The 27318-nt window shown below is 45.6% G+C and overlaps 1 protein-coding gene across 2 annotated transcripts; it reads right to left on the bottom strand.

Moving 5' to 3' along the window:
• Positions 1-30: 30 nt before the first annotated feature.
• aimp1a (aminoacyl tRNA synthetase complex interacting multifunctional protein 1a) lies at positions 31-27263 on the bottom strand. Of its 2 annotated transcripts, none has more exons than XM_065003789.1 (7): positions 27176-27263; positions 20320-20462; positions 18967-19080; positions 16650-16817; positions 14172-14371; positions 5137-5305; positions 31-440 (listed from the first exon to the last, which is right to left on the bottom strand). In XM_065003789.1, exons 2-7 carry the CDS (start codon positions 20426-20428, stop codon positions 274-276), a joined length of 927 nt encoding a protein of 308 aa, XP_064859861.1. In that variant the 5' UTR covers positions 20429-20462; positions 27176-27263; the 3' UTR covers positions 31-273. The 2 variants fall into 2 exon arrangements, with proteins under 2 accessions (XP_064859861.1, XP_064859860.1); XM_065003788.1 differs by lacking the exon at positions 27176-27263 and adding an exon at positions 26765-26886.
• Between the last annotated feature and the right edge of the window lie 55 nt (positions 27264-27318).

The following is a 27318-nucleotide window of genomic DNA, read 5'->3' as shown; positions in this document are numbered from 1 at the left end:
AATTTTAAAAAATAAATCAACTGCAACGAGTTAAAGACCAACTGTTAACCTTTTTATTGAACATCTTCAAAACATTTCATTTTCCTCCATTGACATCATCACCATCACCCTTCAGCACCATGGATGAGTAGCAGTTCCACAGGCTGAACAAGGACCTTCGCTAGTTCCACCTATAGAAATAAAATGACTGGAGCAGTCATTCACACTTTTTCCAATCCCACTTTTTTCCCACCATTCTAGTTCTACGGCTCCGTCCTCTGCATTCGTCTTCCTTTATTTGATGCCACTGTTGCTCATGGTCTGAGCTTTGCATACTCCCTTGCCGGCGACCTCGAAGGGGGCTCCCTTGTAGTTGGCCACACACTGGCCGTCTGTCTTCAGGTCCGGCTGCACCGCCTCCCACACCTTCTTCTTGGGGTTCAGCTCCTTGTCTGGCTCACCTGGAAACATAGGAGAGAGAAACACCTTGTATGGAGCAATGCAGTGGTATTATGCACTAGATTTTTTGAATATCTCATTGTGCATCGCTTGTATCTTTTTATGAATAAAATTGGAGGGGGAATGTGCCTCTTTCGTTTCAATGACATGACGCCACTAGGGGCAACCACAGTAGATGACAACTCCAATGGCAACACTTTATCTGCCTTGCTAGCTTTTCTGTAGCCTTGTGAAAGACCACTGGTTTGTGCTGCTGGAGTACTTCCTGGGCGTAGTGTCGATTTTGAAACGTAAACAAAGCTGAACCAGAAGTTTTACAGAAGCTGTTACTCTTTTAGCGCTAATTCAAAACGTATAAAACATCCATGTTTGTCGGCAACTAATGGAGTTAGGGAGTTCTTCATTACCTCAGCATTGTGTTATTGGCAGTGTTTGGATATTACTTGGCATCTGTATGGATTCATAATGTGCTTCTGTTGGGGTGTGATCTTTTTCTACTCATCATCACAAACATCCTGGGAGACGTGCAAATGTTTTTGTCGAATCTTCCCTCAGTCGCACACAAGTTGTGACGAGGCAGCGTTGACACCCTCTACAGTTTGAACAGGAACCTGGATGCTCATTTGGGCTGGTGAATGTATGAGCAATTACTGTTATCTATCCACACTGACTTGGTGCTACTAGCTAGCACAGAAATGTCACTATAAAATAGGGGTGCACAATTCTGGAAAGTTTAGCAAAGTTCATAGGAAAATCTCAAATTTGGCAAACAGTACAACTCCCTAAAATCTAGAGAAAAATCTGGAATCCTGGGGGACCAAAGCTGACGTCAGAATAAGAGAGAAGGAATGTCAAAAAAGAGGGAATAATAGTCCATCATCCCTCAATGTCAACAACATCCTGTTTGGAAAAGCGTTGGCCATCACCGCCCCGGCTATGTTTTTTAACGACCCAGAGCAGTGTACAGAACAGCTAGAAACCGACGAGACCCCCTCAGCACCCCCTCTTCCTCCTTCCTTCTCTCCTCTCTTCCATTCCGTGTTCGTTCTCTGTGTGCGTAGGGTCGTAAAAAACACGTTTTTTTGTCCGCTGGGAATTGAATGACCGCCACAGCCCTAGTGGGATCGCTCGTTAAACAAACTGCTTTAGGAGGGGCCGTGAGAGGAGATGAAAGGAGAACCCAGGCTGATGTCAGCGGGCTCCAGTCCTGATGGGGCGTCTGTGTGATGGAAACTCCCAGTTCAGGTACTGTTCCCTACCAACAACTGCGCGACTCAACTCCATCCCCTCCCTCCCCTCCCAAAACATTTTGTTTTGCCAGCTCCACAACCATATTTTTGTATTAGCTCCGGTACAAAAACAAATCTAAAATCAGTCACATTGATGGTGGTGGGTTGCCCGCTTCAACATCGGGTGAGGCATGAGGTTGGATATTCTATGACGTGGACGTATTCTTATTCTGGGGGACCAAAGCTGACATCAAAATAAGAGGGAATGAATCGAAAGCCAAGTCCATTATCCTTTATCCCTCACTGTAAACAACATCCCATTTGGAAAAGCGTTTGCCATCACCGCCGGGGCTGTTTTTTTAACGACCCAGAGGTGTGAAACAGAACAGCAGAACCGCTAACCGACAAGACCGCCTTAGCACCCCTGCTCATCACCTCCGCCTCCCTCCATCCCCCTCTCCTCTCTGCCATCCTGTGGTCCTTCTCTGTGCGACCAACCTGAATGTGGCTCTAATTGACGTGCGTAGTCGGACAAAAATCCTTGTTTTACGAGGGGGATCCCTCGTTAAACAAACAGCTTGAGGAAGGGCCGCTATGAGAGGATAGGGAAGGAGAAGAGAGAGGATAGGGAAGGAGAAGAGAGAGGATAGGGAAGGAGAAGAGAAAGGAGATAGGATAGGGAAGGAGAAGAGAAAGGAGAGAGGATAGGGAAGGAGAAGAGAAAGGAGAGAGGATAGGGAAGGAGAAGAGAAAGGAGCAGAATAGAAAGGAGAGGGGAGAGGAGAATAGAAAGGGGACGAGAGATGGAAGGAGAAGAGAGGAGGAGAAAGAAGATGAAAAGGTTGTCTGTGTGATGGACACTCCCTCGTTCATATTCTCCCTCTCTATCGCCACAGCCTCTCTATCTCAGGGAAACTCCCAGTTCAGTTATTGTTCCCTACCAACAACAGCACGACTCACAACCCCTCTCCTCACCCCTCCTCCATCCCCCCCAAAATGCTTTGTTTTGCCAGCCCCACAACTAGATTTTCTTATTAGCTCCTGACAAGAACAAATCTACAGTCACATTGATGGTGGTGGGTTTCTCCCTTCAACGTCAGGCGAGGCATGAGGTTGGACATTTTATGACGTCCAGGCAGGCTTTCTCTAGTTCGGGTTTCTGTTCATTTCCCAGGCATGACATTGAACATGGAGTATGGTGAAAAGAAACTGGGATAGTGTATCGTCACTCTGTTAAAGATGATGAGTTCCATAAGCTGTGTTTTGTTGGGTGATTTGGTATAAAGAGCTCTTTAATTCCCTACATCTGAATCAAACCAGTCCGAGGTCCTTGAACAAGGCATTTAGTACTCTCCCACCTCCTAAACTCCCTACCCTTGGTTGTGGATTCAGATTTATTAGGATCCCCATTAGCCGACACCAATGGCGGCAGCTAGTCTTACTGGGGTCCGACCACTCAAAAAATACAAAAAGAGGACCTGACTTACACTTTAGTCAGAGGGAGTTGATTCGTTTGTCTATTCCGTTAACAGTCCCAGTCCATTTAGCTCCTGTCACTAAAGAGAACAGAGGAGTAAACGCTGCAACAGGAAAACTGTGGGTTCTTGAGAAGGCTTTGTGATTCCTCTCTTCAAAGATATGAAGGGGGGAAAGCCTTTGTTACCCTTCGCTAGATGGCAAGAGGACAGTTGCTTCTTTACATGTCATTTCCTTTACAAATGTAAAGGCAATAAGGCCAACCACGTTATTTTGCTCAGGGCAATGCATTCAGTCCTTTTCCCCTTGGTTGGAATCCATTGATGTTCTTTAGAGTTGGGTCATCTGAAGTGGCTTGTTGGTAATAAATCATTCATGACTCGAGCATACTGGCTGTGTCCCATTCCACCAGATGCAGCTAAAGCTGACGTGGCGTTCCACCTTCGTACCACACTCATTGTATGCTACTTTCATTTTAACCAGTGGAATGGCAAACATCAAGCCTTCAACTACTTTACCACATTTAATTCAGTTACCCACGTGACATGGCCTGGATTTGAACCAACTAGATGAACTAACCAATAATTGGTCTACAAACTACTTATACTGAACAAAAATATAAAAACTCACCATGCAACAATTTCAACTATTTTACTGAGTTAGAGTTCATATAAGGACATCAATCAATTGAAATAAATTCATTAGGCTCTAATTTATGGATTTTACAGCCATGGGAGGGTCTGGGAGGGCATAGGCCCACCCACTTGGGAGCCAGGCCCAGACCATCAGAATGAATTTCCCCCCATAAAAACGGCTTTATTACAGACAGAAAAACTCCTCAGTTCATCAGCTGTCAGGGTGGCTGGCCTCAGCCGTTCCTGCAGGTGAAGAAGCCAGATTTGGAGGTCCTGGGCTGGCGTGGTTACATGTGGTCTGCGGTTGTGAGACTGGTTGGACATACTGCCAAATTATCTCAAATGACGTTGGAGGCGGCTTATGGTAGAGAAATGAACATAAAATGCCCTGGGAACAGCTCTGGTGGACATTCATGCACTCAGAATGCCAATTGCTCACTCCCTCAAAACTTGAGACATCTGTGGCATTGTGTTGTGTGACAAAACTGCACATTTTAGAGTTGCCTTTTATTGTCCACTGCCTAAGGTGCACCTGTGTAATGATCATGCTGTTTAATCAGCTTCTTGATATGCCACACCTGTCAGGTGGATGGATTATCTTGGCAAAGGAGAAATGCTCACTAAAAGGGATGTAAACTAATTTGAGCACAAAATTGGAGAGAAATAAGCTTTTTGTACATATGGAACATTCTGGGATCTTTTATTTCAGCTCATGAAACATGGGACCATCACTTTACATGGTGCGTTTATATTTTTGTTCAGTTTATAAACCTTTGACAACCCCCCCTTTATAAAGATATATGTGAAGTGTTTGAGGTCAGGATACCCTGTGAAAGTGACGGCTACTTCCACTTTATTCCGTTTCCCATGCCTTTTTGAATGGCCGTTGCGATTCTATCATCAAATTCATGAAAACGCAGTCATTTAAGATAGATATAAAATATGATTTTGAGGATGAATGTACTTCTACCAGACGCCCTTTATGAAGTTGTTGTGCTTGAAGACCATCATAAAAGAACAAGGCTGTGGGGGCAGTCACTTCCTGGTTACAGCTTATTAGCTTAGTCAAAAGCAGGTCTTGAGCTGTAGAGGGTATGATAAAGTAGCCTGGCTAAACCAGACTGAACGCTGTGCTCCCCATTGAGTGCAGCATTCAGTCTAGTTTAACCAGGCTGATGAAGTAGACCCTAGAGGTCAGGGCCCATATTCACAAAGCCTCTCAGAAAAGGAGTGCTGATCGAGGACCTGTCCATACAATCTTCTTCATTATTATCTAAAAGGCAAACGGATCCTAGATCAGCACTCCTACTCTGAGACTCTGTGGATATGGGCCAAGATGGTCAGGGGTGTTATAGTACCTGGGAAGCCCTGGAAGATGACTCTGTCCCCGGGCACGGCACCGCTGGGAGGGTCTAGAATCTCCACCTTGTCTGGGGAGCTGGCACACATCACCATGGCCTGGGACACCACGCCTCTCATCTTAGCTGGCTTCAGGTTGCACAGCAGCACCGCCATGCGATTCTGCATCTGGGGGGGGAGGAATCAGAGAAAAGGAAAAGGTTTACAACTATACTGAGATACAGAGACATTAAATACATATATTCAACATTCTTCTGACAGACAAGAGGACAAATTATTGAAATAAAGAACACATATTTTACTAGTAGAGAGAGATTAGGGAGCGCTGCTTTGACTCTGTACAAACCACACAGGGCATCTTACAGTGCGGTCTTCAGAATGAATGGCCTACTTTATGACTTGATTGGTTGAGAAGAGAAAACGTAGTAAAGAAAACACAAATTGGTGTGGTCTCCACTCTCAACCTCTTTGCAGTACTGTGGTTTTCAGAATCCTATTCACACAATTCCCCCATGTCCAATCTTGTCATGTAAAATGACTGCCTCCGGCAGCATATGGTTTGCGTGTATGGTGTGCTTTATTTAAAAAACCAAGAAGAGCGAGGCGAAAAAAAGCCATTATTCTTTCATGTCTCTGGAGTGACCTCGGAGGTTTACCCAAACTCTGAGAAGGCCAGAAGCCATTTCCAACAAAAGAGAAGAGGATGGAGAGAATACAGTGTCATGGTGCGTGTCACAGCTAGGAAAATAATGAGGTCTTCATTTTGGAAACATCCTTTTAAAAAGTAAATGTTGACATAAATCTGCATACATTCCCCTCAGTGTGACACATTGTTTTGACAGCCTTCTTGCAGCAGCTTTTCTCCCTCAAGCGCCATTTGCTTAGCGGGGAAAGAGTGTGTGTGTGTGTGTGTGTGTTCGGTGTGTGACGCCAGTTTTGTAAATCGGTCAGATGTGAGGACTACAGAAGTCAAGTTTTGTGAGTGTATGTCACAGCTCTACTCTCACCCTGTGATTATGCCATTTCCTCAATTGAGGGGCTGACATTCAAATTCATGTAATGGCAATGAGGCCTGAAATCACTTGTCAAAGGTTAAAACTGAACACAATCCAAACACGCTAGAATTTGAGTTTCCAAAGTTTCCTTATTCTGGCCAACGTACAAGGGACAAACATGTCAGGGCACTCAAATCAACACGCTGCCAGTGGGCCCTCTAACATCGCCGCCAGTGGGCCCTCTAACATCGCCGCCAGTGGGCCCTCTAACATCGTTGCCAGTGGCCCTCTACATCGCCGCCAGTGGGCCCTCTACATCGCTGCCAGTGGGCCCTCTACATCGCCGCCAGTGGGCCCTCTACATCGCCGCCAGTGGGCCCTCTACATCGCCGCCAGTGGGCCCTCTACATCGCCGCCAGTGGGCCCTCTACATCGCCGCCAGTGGGCCCTCTACATCGCCGCCAGTGGGCCCTCTACATCGCTGCCAGTGGAAGTGTTTAGCTTTTTACTCCTCATGTCGTTCTTCAAACTCCAGTATGTTCCTTGAAACAGGGAAGGCTCAATGTCTTGTATGCATGGTCTATCGTCACGTTGACTCTCACACAATGAATGACTTGACGAGAAAGGAAAAGTAACGATTCTGTTAACTGTGGGTTCTACTTGTCCAAATGCTGCTCGTCAAAGCCCCGGTGTGGAAGGAAGAAGGCTGCTCGTCAAGCCCCGGTGTGGAAGGGAGAAGTATGCTCGTCAAGCCCCCGGTGTGGAAGGAAGAAGGCTGCTCGTCAAGCCCCGGTGTGGAAGGAAGAAGTCTGCTCGTCAAGCCCCGGTGAGGAAGGAAGAAGGCTGCTCGTCAAGCCCCCGGTGTGGAAGGAAGAAGGCTGCTCGTCAAGCCCCCGGTGTGGAAGGAAGAAGTCTGCTCGTCAAGCCCCGGTGTGGAAGGAAGAAGTCTGCTCGTCAAGCCCCGGTGTGGAAGGAAGAAGTCTGCTCGTCAAGCCCCCGGTGTGGAAGGAAGAAGTCTGCTCGTCAAGCCCCCGGTGTGGAAGGAAGAAGGCTGCTCGTCAAGCCCCCGGTGTGGAAGGAAGAAGGCTGCTCGTCAAGCCCCGGTGTGGAAGGAAGAAGGCTGCTCGTCAAGCCCCGGTGTGGAAGGAAGAAGGCTGCTCGTCAAGCCCTGGTGTGGAAGGAAGAAGGCTGCTCGTCAAGCCCCGGTGTGGAAGGAAGAAGGCTGCTCGTCAAGCCCCCGGTGTGGAAGGAAGAAGGCTGCTCGTCAAGCCCCCGGTGTGGAAGGAAGAAGTCTGCTCGTCAAGCCCCCGGTGTGGAAGGAAGAAGGCTGCTCGTCAAGCCCCGGTGTGGAAGGAAGAAGGCATTCTCTTTAAATGACCAAAATGAAATCTAGTCATTGCAGGGACATGTGCTTGGACTGTCTTGGAGTCTCTGTGTAATTGACTACGGCTTATGACAAATGTCTCAGTGAAAAAGGTTATTTCAGTGGTGAAGAAACACTTCACAATTCAACACACTTCAACGACAGAACGTACATTAAAATGCAATAACAATGATTGTCAAACAAATGTAGGCCCAGGCTTAGTAATGTAGCAGAGAGCTACGGAACTACAAGTCTTACAATGAATGTATATAAAAATATAATAAAAAACGTCATTCCCAATTACTCTTCTCATAGAAGCATAGATATATGACTGCGACAGTGTTTGGGTACAAAGAGTCCAACGTACATGTGCTTTCATTTATAGGGATTATACATTGTCTATATTAAGCAGGATGTACAAAGACTCACTATGTTTTGGAGATGAATCAAAAGAGGCAAACCGAGAAAAGAGTTTGATTGTAAAGAGCAACTGGGGACTTCTGCTAGGTGAATAAGACTGCAAACAAATTACTTTTGCGTCTCAGAGACAAATGGTAAATTCCGGGGCAATAACTAACTAAAAACCAAGTCTGTGTGCAGAAACCTACGTCGTGGACATTAAAAAGCGTCACGTGAACCCTGACACAGACTACATTGGAGTAGTTACTTTACATGGGCTATTAAACCCAGAACAAGACCCTGGCTAGCCAGAGTTATAGCACCCGTGTGCCCAATAAAAACAGCTCCATTTATTGTAGTGAAAATAAGGCAAAAAAAACCCACAGTAGTGTTAAAACAGCAATCTTTAAAACCAATGTTATTTGACTACCAAAAGCATGTAGAGAGCTTTGTAGTCTACTAGGTCAGCCTCCGAAGTCTTCCTGAATGACCGTTAAGCTCCCAGTACCTGTTTAGTACAGTAACAGTCTTACTCTGTATGGTCATGGACAGACTGGGTTCCAGACACACAAAACATTCCAAAGGGGCATTTGTCTGGTAACAACCCGGTGAGTTGGTCTGGTAACAACCCGGTGAGTTGGTCTGGTAACAACCCGGTGAGTTGGTCTGGTAACAACCCGGTGAGTTGGTCTGGTAACAACCCGGTGAGATGGTCTGGTAACAACCCGGTGAGATGGTCTGGTAACAACCCGGTGAGTTGGTCTGGTAACAACCCGGTGAGTTGGTCTGGTAACAACCCGGTGAGTTGGTCTGGTAACAACCCGGTGAGTTGGTCTGGTAACAACCCGGTGAGTTGGTCTGGTAACAACCCGGTGAGTTGGTCTGGTAACAACCCGGTGAGTTGGTCTGGAAGCAACCCGGTGAGTTGGTCTGGTAACAACCCGATGAGTTGGTCTGGTAACAACCCGGTGAGTTGGTCTGGTAACAACCCGGTGAGTTGGTCTGGTAACAACCCGGTGAGTTGGTCTGGTAACAACCCGGTGAGATGGTCTGGTAACAACCCGGTGAGATGGTCTGGTAACAACCCGGTGAGATGGTCTGGTAACAACCCGGTGAGATGGTCTGGTAACAACCCGGTGAGATGGTCTGGTAACAACCCGGTGAGATGGTCTGGTAACAACCCGGTGAGATGGTCTGGTAACAACCCGGTGAGTTGGTCTGGTAACAACCCGGTGAGATGGTCTGGTAACAACCCGGTGAGTTGGTCTGGTATCAACCCGATGAGTTGGTCTGGTAACAACCCGGTGAGTTGGTCTGGTAACAACCCGGTGAGTTGGTCTGGTAACAACCCGGTGAGTTGGTCTGGTAACAACCCGGTGAGTTGGTCTGGTAACAACCCGGTGAGTTGGTCTGGTAACAACCCGGTGAGTTGGTCTGGTAACAACCCGATGAGATGGTCTGGTAACAACCCGGTGAGTTGGTCTGGTAACAACCCGGTGAGTTGGTCTGGTAACAACCCGGTGAGTTGGTCTGGTAACAACCCGGTGAGTTGCTCTGGAAGCAACCCGATGAGTTGGTCTGGTAACAACCCGATGAGTTGGTCTGGTAGCAACCCGATGAGTTGGTCTGGTAGCAACCCGATGAGTTGGTCTGGTAGCAACCCGATGAGTTGGTCTGGTAGCAACCCGATGAGTTGGTCTGGTAACAACCCAATGAGTTGGTCTGGTAACAACCCAATGAGTTGGTCTGGTAACAACCCGGTGAGTTGGTCTGGTAACAACCCGGTGAGTTGGTCTGGTAACAACCCGGTGAGTTGGTCTGGTAACAACCCGGTGAGTTGGTCTGGTAACAACCCGGTGAGTTGCTCTGGTAACAACCCGATGAGTTGGTCTGGTAACAACCCGGTGAGTTGGTCTGGTAACAACCCGGTGAGTTGGTCTGGTAACAACCCGGTGAGTTGGTCTGGTAACAACCCGATGAGTTGGTCTGGTAACAACCCGGTGAGTTGGTCTGGTAACAACCCGGTGAGTTGGTCTGGTAACAACCCGATGAGTTGGTCTGGTAACAACCCGGTGAGTTGGTCTGGTAACAACCCGGTGAGTTGGTCTGGTAACAACCCGGTGAGATGGTCTGGTAACAACCCGGTGAGATGGTCTGGTAACAACCCGGTGAGATGGTCTGGTAACAACCCGGTGAGATGGTCTGGTAACAACCCGGTGAGATGGTCTGGTAACAACCCGGTGAGATGGTCTGGTAACAACCCGGTGAGTTGGTCTGGTAACAACCCGGTGAGTTGGTCTGGTAACAACCCAGTGAGATGGTCTGGTAACAACCCGGTGAGTTGGTCTGGTATCAACCCGATGAGTTGGTCTGGTAACAACCCGGTGAGTTGGTCTGGTAACAACCCGGTGAGTTGGTCTGGTAACAACCCGGTGAGTTGGTCTGGTAACAACCCGGTGAGTTGGTCTGGTAACAACCCGGTGAGTTGGTCTGGTAACAACCCGGTGAGTTGGTCTGGTAACAACCCGGTGAGTTGGTCTGGTAACAACCCGATGAGATGGTCTGGTAACAACCCGGTGAGTTGGTCTGGTAACAACCCGGTGAGTTGGTCTGGTAACAACCCGGTGAGTTGGTCTGGTAACAACCCGGTGAGTTGGTCTGGTAACAACCCGGTGAGTTGGTCTGGTAGCAACCCGGTGAGTTGGTCTGGTAACAACCCGGTGAGTTGGTCTGGTAACAACCCGATGAGTAGGTCTGGTAGCAACCCGATGAGTTGGTCTGGTAACAACCCGGTGAGATGGTCTGGTAACAACCCGGTGAGATGGTCTGGTAACAACCCGATGAGTTGCTCTGGAAGCAACCCGATGAGTTGGTCTGGTAACAACCCGGTGAGATGGTCTGGTAACAACCCGATGAGTTGCTCTGGAAGCAACCCGATGAGTTGGTCTGGTAACAACCCGATGAGTTGGTCTGGTAGCAACCCGATGAGTTGGTCTGGTAGCAACCCGATGAGTTGGTCTGGTAGCAACCCGATGAGTTGGTCTGGTAGCAACCCGATGAGTTGGTCTGGTAACAACCCAATGAGTTGGTCTGGTAACAACCCAATGAGTTGGTCTGGTAACAACCCAATGAGTTGGTCTGGTAACAACCCGGTGAGTTGGTCTGGTAACAACCCGGTGAGTTGGTCTGGTAACAACCCGGTGAGATGGTCTGGTAACAACCCGGTGAGATGGTCTGGTAACAACCCGGTGAGATGGTCTGGTAACAACCCGGTGAGATGGTCTGGTAACAACCCGGTGAGATGGTCTGGTAACAACCCGGTGAGATGGTCTGGTAACAACCCGGTGAGTTGGTCTGGTAACAACCCGGTGAGATGGTCTGGTAACAACCCGGTGAGTTGGTCTGGTATCAACCCGATGAGTTGGTCTGGTAACAACCCGGTGAGTTGGTCTGGTAACAACCCGGTGAGTTGGTCTGGTAACAACCCGGTGAGTTGGTCTGGTAACAACCCGGTGAGTTGGTCTGGTAACAACCCGGTGAGTTGGTCTGGTAACAACCCGGTGAGTTGGTCTGGTAACAACCCGATGAGATGGTCTGGTAACAACCCGGTGAGTTGGTCTGGTAACAACCCGGTGAGTTGGTCTGGTAACAACCCGGTGAGTTGGTCTGGTAACAACCCGGTGAGTTGCTCTGGAAGCAACCCGATGAGTTGGTCTGGTAACAACCCGATGAGTTGGTCTGGTAGCAACCCGATGAGTTGGTCTGGTAGCAACCCGATGAGTTGGTCTGGTAGCAACCCGATGAGTTGGTCTGGTAGCAACCCGATGAGTTGGTCTGGTAACAACCCAATGAGTTGGTCTGGTAACAACCCAATGAGTTGGTCTGGTAACAACCCGGTGAGTTGGTCTGGTAACAACCCGGTGAGTTGGTCTGGTAACAACCCGGTGAGTTGGTCTGGTAACAACCCGGTGAGTTGGTCTGGTAACAACCCGGTGAGTTGCTCTGGTAACAACCCGATGAGTTGGTCTGGTAACAACCCGGTGAGTTGGTCTGGTAACAACCCGGTGAGTTGGTCTGGTAACAACCCGGTGAGTTGGTCTGGTAACAACCCGATGAGTTGGTCTGGTAACAACCCGGTGAGTTGGTCTGGTAACAACCCGGTGAGTTGGTCTGGTAACAACCCGATGAGTTGGTCTGGTAACAACCCGGTGAGTTGGTCTGGTAACAACCCGGTGAGTTGGTCTGGTAACAACCCGGTGAGATGGTCTGGTAACAACCCGGTGAGATGGTCTGGTAACAACCCGGTGAGATGGTCTGGTAACAACCCGGTGAGATGGTCTGGTAACAACCCGGTGAGATGGTCTGGTAACAACCCGGTGAGATGGTCTGGTAACAACCCGGTGAGTTGGTCTGGTAACAACCCGGTGAGATGGTCTGGTAACAACCCGGTGAGTTGGTCTGGTAACAACCCGATGAGTTGGTCTGGTAACAACCCGATGAGTTGGTCTGGTAACAACCCGGTGAGTTGGTCTGGTAACAACCCGGTGAGTTGGTCTGGTAACAACCCGGTGAGTTGGTCTGGTAACAACCCGGTGAGTTGGTCTGGTAACAACCCGGTGAGTTGGTCTGGTAACAACCCGGTGAGTTGGTCTGGTAACAACCCGATGAGATGGTCTGGTAACAACCCGGTGAGTTGGTCTGGTAACAACCCGGTGAGTTGGTCTGGTAACAACCCGGTGAGTTGGTCTGGTAACAACCCGGTGAGTTGGTCTGGTAACAACCCGGTGAGTTGGTCTGGTAGCAACCCGGTGAGTTGGTCTGGTAACAACCCGGTGAGTTGGTCTGGTAACAACCCGATGAGTAGGTCTGGTAGCAACCCGATGAGTTGGTCTGGTAACAACCCGGTGAGATGGTCTGGTAACAACCCGGTGAGATGGTCTGGTAACAACCCGATGAGTTGCTCTGGAAGCAACCCGATGAGTTGGTCTGGTAACAACCCGGTGAGATGGTCTGGTAACAACCCGATGAGTTGCTCTGGAAGCAACCCGATGAGTTGGTCTGGTAACAACCCGATGAGTTGGTCTGGTAGCAACCCGATGAGTTGGTCTGGTAGCAACCCGATGAGTTGGTCTGGTAGCAACCCGATGAGTTGGTCTGGTAGCAACCCGATGAGTTGGTCTGGTAACAACCCAATGAGTTGGTCTGGTAACAACCCAATGAGTTGGTCTGGTAACAACCCGGTGAGTTGGTCTGGTAACAACCCGGTGAGTTGGTCTGGTAACAACCCGGTGAGTTGGTCTGGTAACAACCCGGTGAGTTGCTCTGGTAACAACCCGATGAGTTGGTCTGGTAACAACCCGGTGAGTTGGTCTGGTAACAACCCGGTGAGTTGGTCTGGTAACAACCCGGTGAGTTGGTCTGGTAACAACCCGATGAGTTGGTCTGGTAACAACCCGGTGAGTTGGTCTGGTAACAACCCGGTGAGTTGGTCTGGTAACAACCCGATGAGTTGGTCTGGTAACAACCCGGTGAGTTGGTCTGGTAACAACCCGGTGAGTTGGTCTGGTAACAACCCGGTGAGATGGTCTGGTAACAACCCGGTGAGATGGTCTGGTAACAACCCGATGAGTTGGTCTGGTAACAACCCGATAAGTTGGTCTGGTAACAACCCGATGAGATGGTCTGGTAACAACCCGGTGAGTTGGTCTGGTAACAACCCGGTGAGTTGGTCTGGTAACAACCCGGTGAGTTGGTCTGGTAACAACCCGGTGAGATGGTCTGGTAACAACCCGGTGAGATGGTCTGGTAACAACCCGGTGAGATGGTCTGGTAACAACCCGATGAGTTGGTCTGGTAACAACCCGATGAGTTGCTCTGGAAGCAACCCGATGAGTTGGTCTGGTAACAACCCGATGAGTTGCTCTGGAAGCAACCCGATGAGTTGGTCTGGTAACAACCCGATGAGTTGGTCTGGTAACAACCCGGTGAGATGGTCTGGTAACAACCCGATGAGTTGGTCTGGTAACAACCCGATGAGTTGTCTGACTGACACAGGCCTTGTGTGAATACTTGACATTATGAGGCTCTTTGGCTGCGTTTAGACAGGTAACCCAATTCTGAACTTTCTTTCACAAATTTGTCATTTGACCAATCACATCAGATCTTTTCACATCGGATCTTATTCAGAGCTGATCTGATTTTTCAGAGCGGATCTGACATTTGGTTGGGCAGTAGCCGGTGTTAGACTGTGTTGGTACTCGGCTGTGCATTCCAGTACCTGATCTATGGGTATGTGCTTGACCAGCCCGCTGACCACCGTCCTGGGGGCTGCCTCTCCCACGTCCACCTGCTCCACATAGAGTGAGTCGGCGTCCGGGTGCTTCTCGGCCGTGACGATGCGTCCCACCCTCATGTCCAGACGCGACACGTCCACCTTAGCCTCCTCCTGGGGGGCCGCAGGCTTCTTCTCTCCCTTCTCTGTGATAGAACACAAAGAGAGGAAAGGGTTAAACCACACACACACACACACACACACACACACACACACACACACACACACACCACTATGAACTTGTAGTTAAGTCAGTAGTAAAGTAGCTCTTGACAAAGCTATGGTCCTCTGTAGCTGTGTGACTGTGGTCCTCTGTAGCTGTGTGACTGTGGTCCTCTGTAGCTCAGTTGGTAGAGCATGGTGCTTGCTACGCCAGGATAGTGGGTCTGATTCCCAGGACCAAACCGTACGTAAAATGTATGCAAGCATGACTAAGTCGCTTCGAATAAAGGCGTCTGTTCAAATGGTATATATTATATAAGCTACAATACAGGCTCTGCCACAGCAGGTATAGTATTCTGGACTGGGTTCAGGGATGGCATACTGACTCCCTGCCTTTATTACATTAAAGGTCCAGCAGAGAATATATTTTTTCCAGGCATCTAATGCAAGACTTCTTTGAGATTATGTTCAGCCCACTGCTATGGTAGTGTTCCCTGGGGACTCATTAGGATCCATTTGAACCTAGTCTGTGTGGAAACTATGCTGAGTGGTTCAGCCATCTTGACTGTTCTGATCCAATTTACCCCAAAGTGAAAACAAATCTGCGCTGCATTTTTGACTGATCACCGCAGGCGTTAAATAATAGTACATTTACTTTTCCACAACTCACCAGAATTCTGAGGAGACTTAAAGCAAATACCAATATCAATACCCACTGCTAAAACATAGTCCCCGACACGCTTTGCACGGATACTAGGGTGTTGTAGCGCTTCCAGACGCTTCCAATGATATGGGGTGGATAGTATGAAGTGGTCTCGTCTCCTAGTCTTGTCTCCTTCATTTCTTTCCTAGATGGTGAGAACCTTCCAGTTGGGAGCTCGACTCCTCTATTGCTCAAACCAACAACCTACTGGTCCGCTTCTCTAACCTCTGGGCTACCTACTTAAAAACTACTTAAAAACGTATGCAATGATACGAAAACAGCGTATTGATGTGTGACATCATCCGCTTGGCCCCTGAGCAGCAGTGCACCACACCGCGGGCCGGCTGATTTATTTGATTGACAGGCGATGATTGTTTAGATGAGGTGCGAACACAGTCACATCAAAGGCTTTGTGTGGAAACGAGGATATCCACACGTACTAAAACAAATCAATCCGCAACAGTGGAGATAAAAAAAACAAACAGTATCAGATATTTACTGCTCTGTTTTCCATTGACATCTGGCAGTCAGAAAAGCCAGATACAAACCGGTTCAGTCTACATCGCAAAGCATTCTCTTCTTCTCTGAATTATAACCCTGTAAATCATCTGGGGAAGATCATTCCCAATTTGTTGCCGTGACAGTTAATTAGTCCAGATGAGTTTGACGTCTGAGTGGAACGAGGCTTCGACTGATTTATTGTAAATAGAATATAATTTGAACAATAAACCAAAAAAAGTTCAATCATTTAGCTGGAAACACGTTTTTAGATCTAATATCGACACTGAGGAAATGAACCGCATGTTATATTATACTACATTAGAGCATCTCTGGTTTAGCCCTGGGGAGGATGTGCAAAGCCTCAAGATGAATGGCATCGACAAAATATAAACATCCAAACCGGAATTCTGCCCGTCTCTCATTACAGCGTTGACACTTCTGCTAAGACTATTCTCTCATCACTGAAACAAGTTCAAACATTGTTTTATTAAAATCATTAAGGTTAAAAATCTACTTTGGGATAAATCACAGAAAGGTTTGGAAGAAAGATCATTTGTTTTGGGAAAAGGCCTGTCTGTATTGTTGGAAATTGAAACGTTAGGCCAAAGCTTGAAACGGATCCCCTTTATTTGCAGATTCCCCTTGCGCCTTTCGTCCATTATCGCCAGATAGTAGAAATGCAGATGGAGAATACCTGCCTGGGAAATCACAAATGGCCATTAAAGTACAGACAGATCGCTGCATCCAGCCAGGCATTGATGGAAACTCTGGATCTAAGACAAGGGCTTGTGTTCCAAATGGAAAGAAATGTCAGAGAAGTACAGACAAAAAAAAAACATCCCAAAGCTAAATCATGGAGCATTTCAACTCAAATTGTCATTGAAGAGGCGCTTAGGCCTACTTCAATTTTTGCTGACAATTCGAAAAACCCCAAATTTGACATATTTCACTTTAGTGTGGTGGAACGTTGAGGGGTTTGACAATTATGAGTGTGTGAAATCCCAGATGTGGAAGGGCCCTGCAATTTCAACAACAAGTCACTTCTTGCTTTGCTTTACCCCTTTTCTCTGGTTTATTTTTCTTGCCCTCGCTGTTTTTGGGAGGGGGGCTGGCAGTGGCAACAGGAGAGGTGGAGGACCTTGCTGGGGACGAGGGCTGAGGAGGTGTGGACTTGGAGGCACACTGGACACTCGAGTCTCCTGCTGTTGGCATGGCCACCTCCCTCACTGCAGAAGGAAAAAACAGAGAGAAGATGAATTGAATAGTTTTATCCAAAAGAGGCTCTATTCCGTCTGTAAAGCTGAACCATTACAGATGTCACAAAACAAACTTAAAAGGTCATTTCCGATTGAGCCGACATAAGCAGCGTTTACCATGAATGCAGTCTCCACTAAAATAGGAACATTGCCTTTAAATTTCAAACCCGCTGTGAAGCCGAATTTCCACGATGCAAATTGAATAGAGCCCTTAAACTCTGGTCTAATAGCCACATTAGCATACAATATTGGACAGATGCTAAGTGGTATGCTAGTATGGATATTGGAATGTTGCCTTACAGTTGACAGTGATACATGAATGAAGTACATCTGGCCCATGCGGGAATTGAACCCAGAACCCTGGGGTTGCCGGCACTATGCTCTAACTAACCCACTGAGCCATGAGTGAGGATATTCAACTCCAGTGACAGCAGTACTGCTGGTTTTATTTTGATGCTACTGGTTAGAATCCAGGGGACTGGTTTGTAACGTGGAGATCTGAGGCTGATTATAAGGGAAGGATAAAAACCAGCAGAACTGGAGTTGAACGCTCCTCTGCATTACTGTTCAGATAGGCTGTACGATACTGTAGCAAGTTCCAATACACAATATATCTACAGGTTGGCTATTTTGCTTTTGAGCCCAGAGGCATTAACATCCTTTTTCACACTACTGAGCCAAGTCATACTGAGCTGGCCTGGCTATGCATCCACCATAGTTGCTGGAATCCTTCAGGAAAGAATAAAATATCCGAACCAGGGCAGTATGTTTTGGGTGGGTACGATAGTATGAAAGGGGTATAACGAAGCCATCCACCCTGACAGATGGTACTCTGAATTGAGAATGACGGCGAGGGATCGTTGGATATGAAGGCTCTTCATTGAGCTGTACTTTGCCTAATTAGTTTCAGTAACATAATTCTGCTTAATGATAGAGAAAACCTTATTTATAGACCCAATGGGAGGAAAGACCAGCCTCCTAAAGCTTGTTTTGATTGGAAAATGACAGCGTCCATGGCAATTCGGAAAACAAGAAAATATAGTTTTAAATCTCCTCAATCAATCTCCAGATTGAGATTGGGTGGGGAACCCATTATTTCAGGTTGAAGTTTGGACGTAAAGTCATACTTTATCCACGTTTTAATTCTAATGTTGAGAGCTGAGGTTCAGAACTTAAACGGTTTACCTTTAAAACAACATGGTGATTATAACCTTTTAAAAATGCTGTCGTTCTCTGTTGCTCAAAATGCCCAAACACCCATGAAGGTCTTCACTTCACGTCAGTCAGTCATCTCCATAACAAAACGGTGATTTAGCTTATTTCACAGTATCACAGAGCCCCATTGAAACAAACACCAAAAATAAACAGCGGAATTGGAAACGTGGAAAAACGTAACATAATCCTGCAGTCCTTTTCACACACATTCCTGAGCGCTCCAAAAACAACATGTAGAGATAGCCTTTTGATGAGGGCTACATTGCCTATTTGTACGAATCCTCTGGTTTCTTACCACCTAGTTCTCCTCTCTGGAAGCCATTACTGACGTGTTAATGATCACAGAGACTGTTTGCCCTTGTATGTTAATGCATGACAGAGGCGCGATATCACAACAGGGTTGTAGTACGCCGCCAGTCACGCAGACGGCATGCCGTTTGATTTTGGCAGTTGGGGGGTGTTGCCTAGTACCCCCCCATCATGGCTCTAACGATGGACATACTTGGGCACTTGAGTTCAATTATTTGTTTGAACTTTGATAGTAAAAGAAAAAAAAGGTCTGGTTGTAATATTAGAATGAGACGAGAAGGCATTTTATTAAGATCTAGGACTGTTACTAATACAGCTAAACAAACAATGTGTCGCTAATGACTTGCCTCAGACACAGTCAACCACTCAAGTGTGAGAACTTTACCCTACAGCTATAGCTATGTGGTTGATAACATCAAGGCCGTACCAAAGGAATGGCGCCTGTTCTTTGAAGAACGAGGTTCCCCTCAGGAAAAATTAAGTTCCTCTCAATCGCAGTCTGAACAGCATCAGTATTTAATCTCAGAGGAGGTCTTAGCAGACGTTAAACAGGATGTGACAGAGGACGGAACACTGTCACCAACAAACGACGTACCTCCTCTGCTCTGCTCCTTCTCCAGCAGTGTTTGCTTCAGTTGCTCGATGTCCCTCTTCAGCTTGGTGTTCTCCACCATCAGTTTCTTCTCTTCTCTGACGGTGGCCTGCACCTCTATGTTCAGACAGAAAGCTCCTGTCAGACTTTTATAGGGCCAAACATGTATCATTTCGTTTTAGCCTACAGCTTCTTTCCCTCCCCAACTTTGGCTTTAAAGCGTTTCTCCAGCTAGGCTACTTTGCCCTGAGAATGTGAACTCATGTAGAGTTGAGGTCAAACTCAAAAAATGATTGTCTTTTTAGAAGGAATTTCAACAACTTGAGGAATATATTTGACCCCATACTCTGCTTGAGATTGAGTGTACACATGCTTCTCTATTAGAGGTCGACCGATTATGATTTTTCAACGCCGATACCGATTATTGGAGGGCCAAAAAAAACAGATACCGATTAAATCGGACGATTTCTATTTATTTATTTGTAATAATGACAATTACAACAATACTGAATGAACACTTATTTTAACTTAATATAATACATCAATAAAATCAATTTAGCCTCAAATAAATAATGAAACATGTTCAATTTGGTTTAAATAATGTAAAAACAAAGTGTTGGTAAAGAAAGTAAAAGTGCAATATGTGCCATGTAAGAAAGCTAACGTTTAAGTTCCTTGCTCAGAACATATGAAAGCTGGTGGTTCCTTTTAACATGAGTCTTCAATATTCCCAGGTAAGACGTTTTAGGTTGTAATTATTATAGGACTATTTCTCTCTATACCATTTGTATTTCATTAAACTTTGACTATTGGATGTTCTTATAGGCACTTTAGTATTGCCAGTGTAACAGTATAGCTTCCGTCCCTCTCCTCGCTCCTACCTGGGCTCGAACTAGGAGCACATCGACAACTGCCACCCTCGAGGCAGCGTTACCCATGCAGAGCAAGGGGAACAACCACTCAGTCTCAGAGCGAGTGACGTTTGAAACGCTATTAGCGCGCATCCCACTAACTAGCTATCCATTTCACATCGCTGACAAGGTAAAAATCTGTCGTTCTGCCCCTGAATGAGGCAGTTAAACCCCCAGTTTCCTAGGCCGTCATTGAAAATAAGAATGTGTTCTTAACTGACTTGCCTAGTTAAATAAATATTAAATAAAAAGGTGTAAAATAAAAATAAAAATAAAACAATCGGCCAAATCGGTGTCCAAAAATACAGATTTCCGATTGTTATGAAAACTTCAAATCGGCCCTAATTAAATCGGCCATTCCGATTAATCGGTCAACCTCTAATCTCTATGTTTGCCTGTGTCTGTGTGTGTCTCTGTGTGGTTGCACGCTTTTGGTGTCTCTTACTGGCTTTCTCCTTGAGCAGCTGGACCTGCTGTTTGAGGTAGTCTATGATGTGGTCGGCCTCGGCTGCCCGCTGTTCCAGCCTCATCACGGAGGGAGTGTGACCCGACATCTTGACCAGTTGTAGGGAGCGTGTTACTAGGAACCTAGAACCAGAAAACAAAACCTACCAGTGAGAAAGAACCACAGGTATTTACAGTACAAGACACACTTGAAACAGAGACATTCTGGAATTTGGGAAAGCAACCCCAACACAAGGCACAATGAGAAATAGAGAATGAGAAATATAATTGTGGCAATCCACCTATCAGTTAAATGGAAAAGTATGTTCTAAGAATTATATTTCTGTGCTACAGTACAGCACAGACATTTAAAACATGAGGGATGTAATATATATGCTCATATCATCAGGGAACCTGGGAAGTTGGAAGCATCCCAAAGACAAGACAACCACAAGAGAATCCCAGGTTGCTGCTACAGCACACAGGCATGTTAGCTCATAATAATAGAGCATGTGGGACATCTGCCTGGCATATTCAAGAGGCTGGCTTCCTTCCACAAGCAATGCAGAGATAATCAAATCTCATTTTATTTGTCACATTCGCCGAATACAACAAGTGTAGACTTTATTGTGAAATGCTTACTAACGAGCCCTTTCCAACAATGCAGGTCAAAAGTAGGAAAATTAACAAATGGATAAAAAGAAAGTAGTAACACAATAAAATAATGAGGAGATGCGCGCACACACACACACACACACACAACCGGTACCGAGTAGTTGGGGTGATTGATTGAGGTAATATGTACATGTAGGTTTGGTTAGGGGATTGATTGAGGTAATATGTACATGTAGGTTTGGTTAGGGGATTGATTGAGGTAATATGTACATGTAGGTTTGGTTAGGGGATTGATTGAGGTAATATGTACATGTAGGTTTGTTATGGGATTGATTGAAGTACAAGGTACATGTAGGTTTGTTATGGGATTGATTGAAGTACAAGGTACGTGTAGGTTTGTTATGGGATTGATTGAAGTACAAGGTACATGTAGGTTTGTTATGGGATTGATTGAAGTACAAGGTACATGTAGGTAGGGGGTGAAAAGCTGAAAATTAATAATCAGGGGATAGAATGTTGATAGCCATAAAAATAAGTCAATAAATGAGCTTATCCCTTCTTTTCCCCCTCCCTCGATCATTCCCCCTCTCTGGCAATTTGGAAGGAGGGAGCTGTTTCTTCTCAGTGCAGAGTCTGGAAACCAAAAAATTGTCTCGACAAGCTCCAGGTCAACTCGGTCAAACCAAATTATTCAATGACACAGCAAAAAAAGCTAAACCATATGACAATAAATGAAATAAACTGTTTTTTCTTTTTACATGTATTTTTTTCTCTCTTTTTGTTCTTTGCTCAGTTTTTTTCCTTTACAGGCACAAATGGGAAAATCACATTGTAGACATCATCGGCGACGTGTGTGTTTGGTTTTAGGGATACTTTTAAAGTTCAAAAGGGAACAAACAACAGCCTCGTGCCACTCAACCAAAATGCAGCTGGACGAGGGCTTTTAGGGCTTTTCTTGTAATGTGTAATGTGCCTTGGACATGTACAGGCTTTGGCAATCCTCTCCCATTGACAAAGGAAAGGAAAAGAGAGGGATTTTTACAAGGGCTCAGGCGAAAAAGGAGGAGAAGAAAACCTCCAACACATAGGCCTAGTACAGGGTGGCGCTGGAAAACAACAGCTGGAGCGAGATGAAAACAAAACAAAAAAAAGTCAGGGATGAGGAAATTAGAAACACAAAAAGAGCTGGAGTTGATAATATAGGGGATCAAAGAAGTTTGTTTGCTCGAAGGCTTGGAATCGATTTAACTGGGCTCTGTGGTGAAAGATTTTACGAGCGCCACTATAGGGCTGTTTTCATTTGTAGAACTCCTGAAAATGAGCCCCGGGGCTGGGGCGGTGGGGCCTTGCCGAGCCACCTCTGACAGCACCCCAGGCCTGGCCTCCAGGCAGAAACAAGGAGTCCCCCAGGGGTCAGTATCCCTACCGTGGACATTGGACAACACTGCAGAGCAGATAGCTTAACAGAGGAGTTGATCATAACTGGCTCTGGATGTCATTCAATTCACAAGACTGCACAAGGTTGGAACTAAAACTGCTTTGAGAGTAATTTTCCATCTCATAGTTTTTTTCTGCACCTAGCAAATTTCAGGCCCGCGGAGCGAAAATTTGAAAGTTGCGAAAATTATGTGAAACTTCCGGCGCGAGTTTATTGTGAACACTGAGGTGGTACCCACTTTAAGTTACAGTTTTAGCAGTCCGAGGTGAGCTGCACGCGGGCACATTGGTTGAGAGGATAAAACATAACAATCATCACTTCCAACTCAAAGTCTATACAAGTCTAGACCTGGCTCCAAAACCACTTCTACTCTGCAACTGAAACATTGAACACTCCACTAACTTCGGTTGTTAGGACACCAGTATCGTGATACTCAGCGGTATCATGGCAAAGAAACAGAAGAGGAAGCGGATTGAATTTCCTGTGGAAAACAGTCCTAATGTTGATAACAAGCAGCTTGATGTTGTCACCCAGAATCATGTTTCTTTTCCAGCCTGGAGCACACCATATTTGACATACAGTAGATTTTTAAATTAAAGGACCACAGAGTAAGTCTGCTTTGTGTTTTCCTTGTTGCCATGGAGAATCAGGTATTGTAGTATCACTACCAGTAATAGTGTCACTAGCAGTAATATCCTAGTATTGGGAGGGTGGGATGGAGAGCGAAACCAAAGAGGACTAGGGGAGATTGGTACTCACGTGACAGACAGATAGCAGCTGTCAAATCATATCCCTTTCCTGTCGGCATCTACTATATGACTGGTGTCCTATTAATATCATATCAAATGTTTTTTGTCACATGCTTTGTAAACAGGTGTAGACTAACAGCGAAATGCTTACTTACGGGCCCTTCCCAACAATGTAGAGAGAGAAAAAATAGAAATAATAGAAAAATAATAATATACAATGAGAAATGATAACTTTGCTATATGCACAGGGTACCAGTACCCGAGACGATGTGCAGGGGTACGAGGTAGTTGAGGTAGATATGTACATATAGGTAGGGATAAAGTAACTAGGCAACAAGATAGATAATAAACAGTAACAGCAGCATATGTGATGAATCAAAAAGGGTCAATGCAGATAGTTAAATAGTTTACCAAACTGGACTAACTATTTAGAAGTTTTATGGCTTGAGGGTAGAACCTGTTCCGGGTCATGTTGGTCCCAGACTTGGTGCATCGGTACCGCTTTCCGTGCAGTTTCAGAGAGAACAGTCTATGTAGGCATTTGAATGTCAAGGAGCAACAACCAAATAGCCAACGCTCGGGAGTCTTGACTAACTTAACATCAGAAGACAGAATGATGAATAACTTATTGGTCAGCTGGTGGCCAATATAATATAGCCTAGTCTGATATTAAACTGTACCTTGTTCCAGTTCTCTATAGGAAGGTCTAAGAGACGAAATGCCAAAGAAATGTTTGACTCATCCCGAAAGTTTGTTTTTCTTTTCACCTCATTTAGGGGAACATGGACAACACAATGGACACAATACCATCTTCAAGGAATAACCCAGGTGTTGGATGATTGGCCTTGTACAAGTAGGAGCTAGCTCTGTTTTCCCAGTTGGGTGATAGGCCTTGTACAAGTAGAAGCTAGCTCTGGTTTCCCAGTTGGGTGATAGGCCTAGTACAAGTAGAAGCTAGCTCTGGTTTCCCAGTTGGGTGATAGGCCTAGTACAAGTAGAAGCTAGCTCTGGTTTCCCAGTTGGGTGATAGATAGGCCTTGTACAAGTAGAAGCTAGCTCTGTTTTCCCAGATGGGTGATAGGCCTAGTACAAGTAGAAGCTAGCTCTGGTTTCCCAGTTGGGTGATAGGCCTTGTACAAGTAGAAGCTAGCTCTGTTTTCCCAGTTGGGTGATAGGCCTAGTACAAGTAGAAGCTAGCTCTGGTTTCCCAGTTGGGTGATAGGCCTTGTACAAGTAGAAGCTAGCTCTGGTTTCCCAGTTGGGTGATAGGCCTTGTACAAGTAGAAGCTAGCTCTGTTTTCCCAGTTGAGTGAAAAGCATAATAAGCAAGAGACCTCAAAGTATGTGTACCCTTTCATCTGTCTTTGGGGAACAGTGACAACAGAAGTACTAAGGCATTGTGTGGTAGTAGAAGTAAGCCTAGGTCCTCCTCTGTTTTCCGTCCTTCACCTCCCATCCCGGTGTGGTGGCGGTGAACACCCATCAGGGCATGACCTAGTGTACCAGCCTCACTTAATTAAGGGTGCGTTTGTAAATTCACTCTGGAGCGGCAGAGAGAGCCTGGGCGGTTGTAAATTCAGAGTGTTGTCAGATTGTCCATTGTTAAATTTGTCATTATCAAGTGCTCAAGACGCTCGAAACAGAGCGCATTTTAGAGCAGAGCGTCCAGAGTGAATTTACAAACACACCCGTTAGTCTCCACTGTGAGGGGTGTGTGTAGATGAGATGAAACACCAGGCTGTCTGCGAGGCAATGAGAACAGTGTGGACCACAGCAGGCCAGCAGAGATCTGAACACTTTAAAAGGGACCAAGGCTTTTCTTATGAGGACATACATCAGGTGCAGCTTTCAACTGCGGCTTGGCCTTTCCATCACTCTCTCACTGGCTGGCTTTTTTGCGGTCATAATGTCATCACTCAATAGGCATTGGCTTTGAAAGACGTGGATGGGGTCAAAAGAGTCAGTCACAGCACCAGTTGGCTGTGTTGCCCAATAGAGGCATAGTATAACCCGTCACTTACTGAATGGGAGCTGGATTTTTAGCAATAATACAACCAATAGGTTAATTGTTTGTCCAAAGTGTTTTGGGCATTTCAAGTCCATTGATGCACCTGATGCGTCAATCTAAGTAACATAAGAAAAAAAATGTAAAGCCCCATCAAAGTCCGCCAGTTTAAGCTAGAGCTATCAGGGTGGCGTCTCCATCCACCGCATCCGTTCATGTCGGCCTTCCGCATCTGTGGTGGAAGGTGGCAGACCTACAGCACTGTTTGTCACAAACCTTATTCTTTACGATTTATTTTTTGGACTTTATTTTTTTACATTCATGAATGTGTTATTCAATGTGTTTCTATGGGCTATTGTAGTAAAGTTCAAATTCAATATTTATCAGATCATTTAAAAATATTTTTCCAGATACCTAAAGTCATCCTAAAATTAAAAATCAAACAGCTGAATGAAACATGGTATGACCTTCTTAAAACAATTCCACGTTAGCTTATTACAACGGCTTAGACTTTAATGGAAATAACTGATGCACTGTATGGTCTACTTCTGGTACTGATATTCACATATATAATGATGGGAGCACTTGCAGTAAAATGTTTCTGACTGCTCTCTGAACAGATCAATCACTTGATAGATTAGAATAATTTGGGACAATAATGGGGTTGTTTTTGACAGAAACCAGTGCTTTGCATGACATTCTCCAATTGTTTTAATGTTGTGGTTCTGTCCAAGACAGTTCTGGCTGGGACTAGGGACATTCTTGTTACTTACATGCCTTCACAGCCTCTACTGTACTTTGACACTTGGTGAGCCTATTTTTTGTAACTAGGTAGTTCTGTTCATTAATGTTTGAAAAGACAGTTGCTGACAAGGCTACCTAGCTTTGGGACACAACATCGGGAGACTGTATTGGGGTGTGTTCATTAAATTCACTCTGGAGTGCCAGAATGTGCTCTGTGCGTTTGTAAATTCAGATTGCCCATACGTAAATTCAGAGCGTTTCACTCTCGGAGCGTTCAGATCGCACACTGGACGCTCTGGCCGAGGAGTAGGGTTGATCTGACCGTACCGTCCATAACTGATGTTGGTGAACGTAAGGAAAACTACTGGGGAATATCCAACTATAGCCGGATTTCCTGTCAACAAAAACACATGTATAATCTCTAGGAACTCTACTTACCAGACGTAAAGTGAAATGTGTCCCTCGCTATCAAATGTACATTTGAGCCCAACTTTTGCCCAAACCGCAACATATTCCTGCTGCGTAAGACAGCATGAAGTGCGTGGTCTAATGGCAGCCCGCTGTCAAAATTCACAAGAATTTGGTCTGATTTTGACAACAACAAAAAATATTCTGACATGTATTTCATAGCAAGGTCCACATTTCACTTTTATGTCTGGTAAATGAAGTTCCTAGAAATTATACATATGCTTTTTTTGACAGGAAACGTGTGCACATGCCGGCTAACGTTAGTTATATAGTTGTATCTGTGGTGAAATAACAGTATTAACGTTAGCTAGCTCAGTTTAGCAATAGGGGTTGCATCGTTCTAACTCTAAAATACCAATAATTCAGAAATAACTGGCCGATTTGAAAAATATACTAAAGATCAGAAATAAACATGCATTCAACTTACATCAAACTGTTACCGTCTGCCTGTGACCGACACGTTTCGAATACCCACAGCTGTTCGAGAAAAGACCCACGTAGCCCCATGCGCAGTGTCACTGGTCTGCATACCATCTGGCTAGTTCGGGCCTTCTAGCATGCGATCTCTATCCATATGATTAGACATTTGATATATGCGCCGCAGTTGCACAGTTTATACCATTAGTTTTTTTTGGGATAACTTGCTATTGCCTGCGTAACCAGTAAATGTATACATTATTTGACATTCAGAAGCAATTAGTAAAATACATTTCGAGCGAATACAAAATAAAAACATAGCAAGAATCGTACTACGAATGTTTGGTTATTTTTGTAAAAACATTGTTTATGAGATTTGATCAGGCATAGAAAATAAAGACATGCAGATAAAGTAAGATACCTGTTATATCCTTTGGTTTGTCAAAATTAACACTAAGCAATAGATACATTTAACCAAAAGCTACTAACACCGGTAGATTGGTAAGCAAGGTCGCAATGTTTACAAATCATTTTGACAAGCTGAGTTTCGTCGCTGAAAATCGA

The sequence above is a fragment of the Oncorhynchus nerka genome, linkage group LG18 (assembly GCF_034236695.1).
Source record: "Oncorhynchus nerka isolate Pitt River linkage group LG18, Oner_Uvic_2.0, whole genome shotgun sequence".
Lineage (NCBI taxonomy): Eukaryota > Metazoa > Chordata > Actinopteri > Salmoniformes > Salmonidae > Oncorhynchus > Oncorhynchus nerka.
This window is presented reverse-complemented; position numbering and strand designations above follow the sequence as displayed.

Excerpts from the sequence above, each read along its gene's own strand:
- aimp1a (XM_065003788.1), bottom strand. The coding sequence starts at position 26,871 with ATGGTATGCAGACCAGTGACACTGCGCATGGGGCTACGTGGGTCTTTT. Across the intron at positions 19,081-20,319 it reads GCTGCTCAAGGAGAAAGCCA|AGGTGCAGGCCACCGTCAGA; the intron begins GTAAGAGACACC and ends GTCTGAACATAG. Across the intron at positions 5,306-14,171 it reads AGCACATACCCATAGATCAG|ATGCAGAATCGCATGGCGGT; the intron begins GTACTGGAATGC and ends CTCCCCCCCCAG.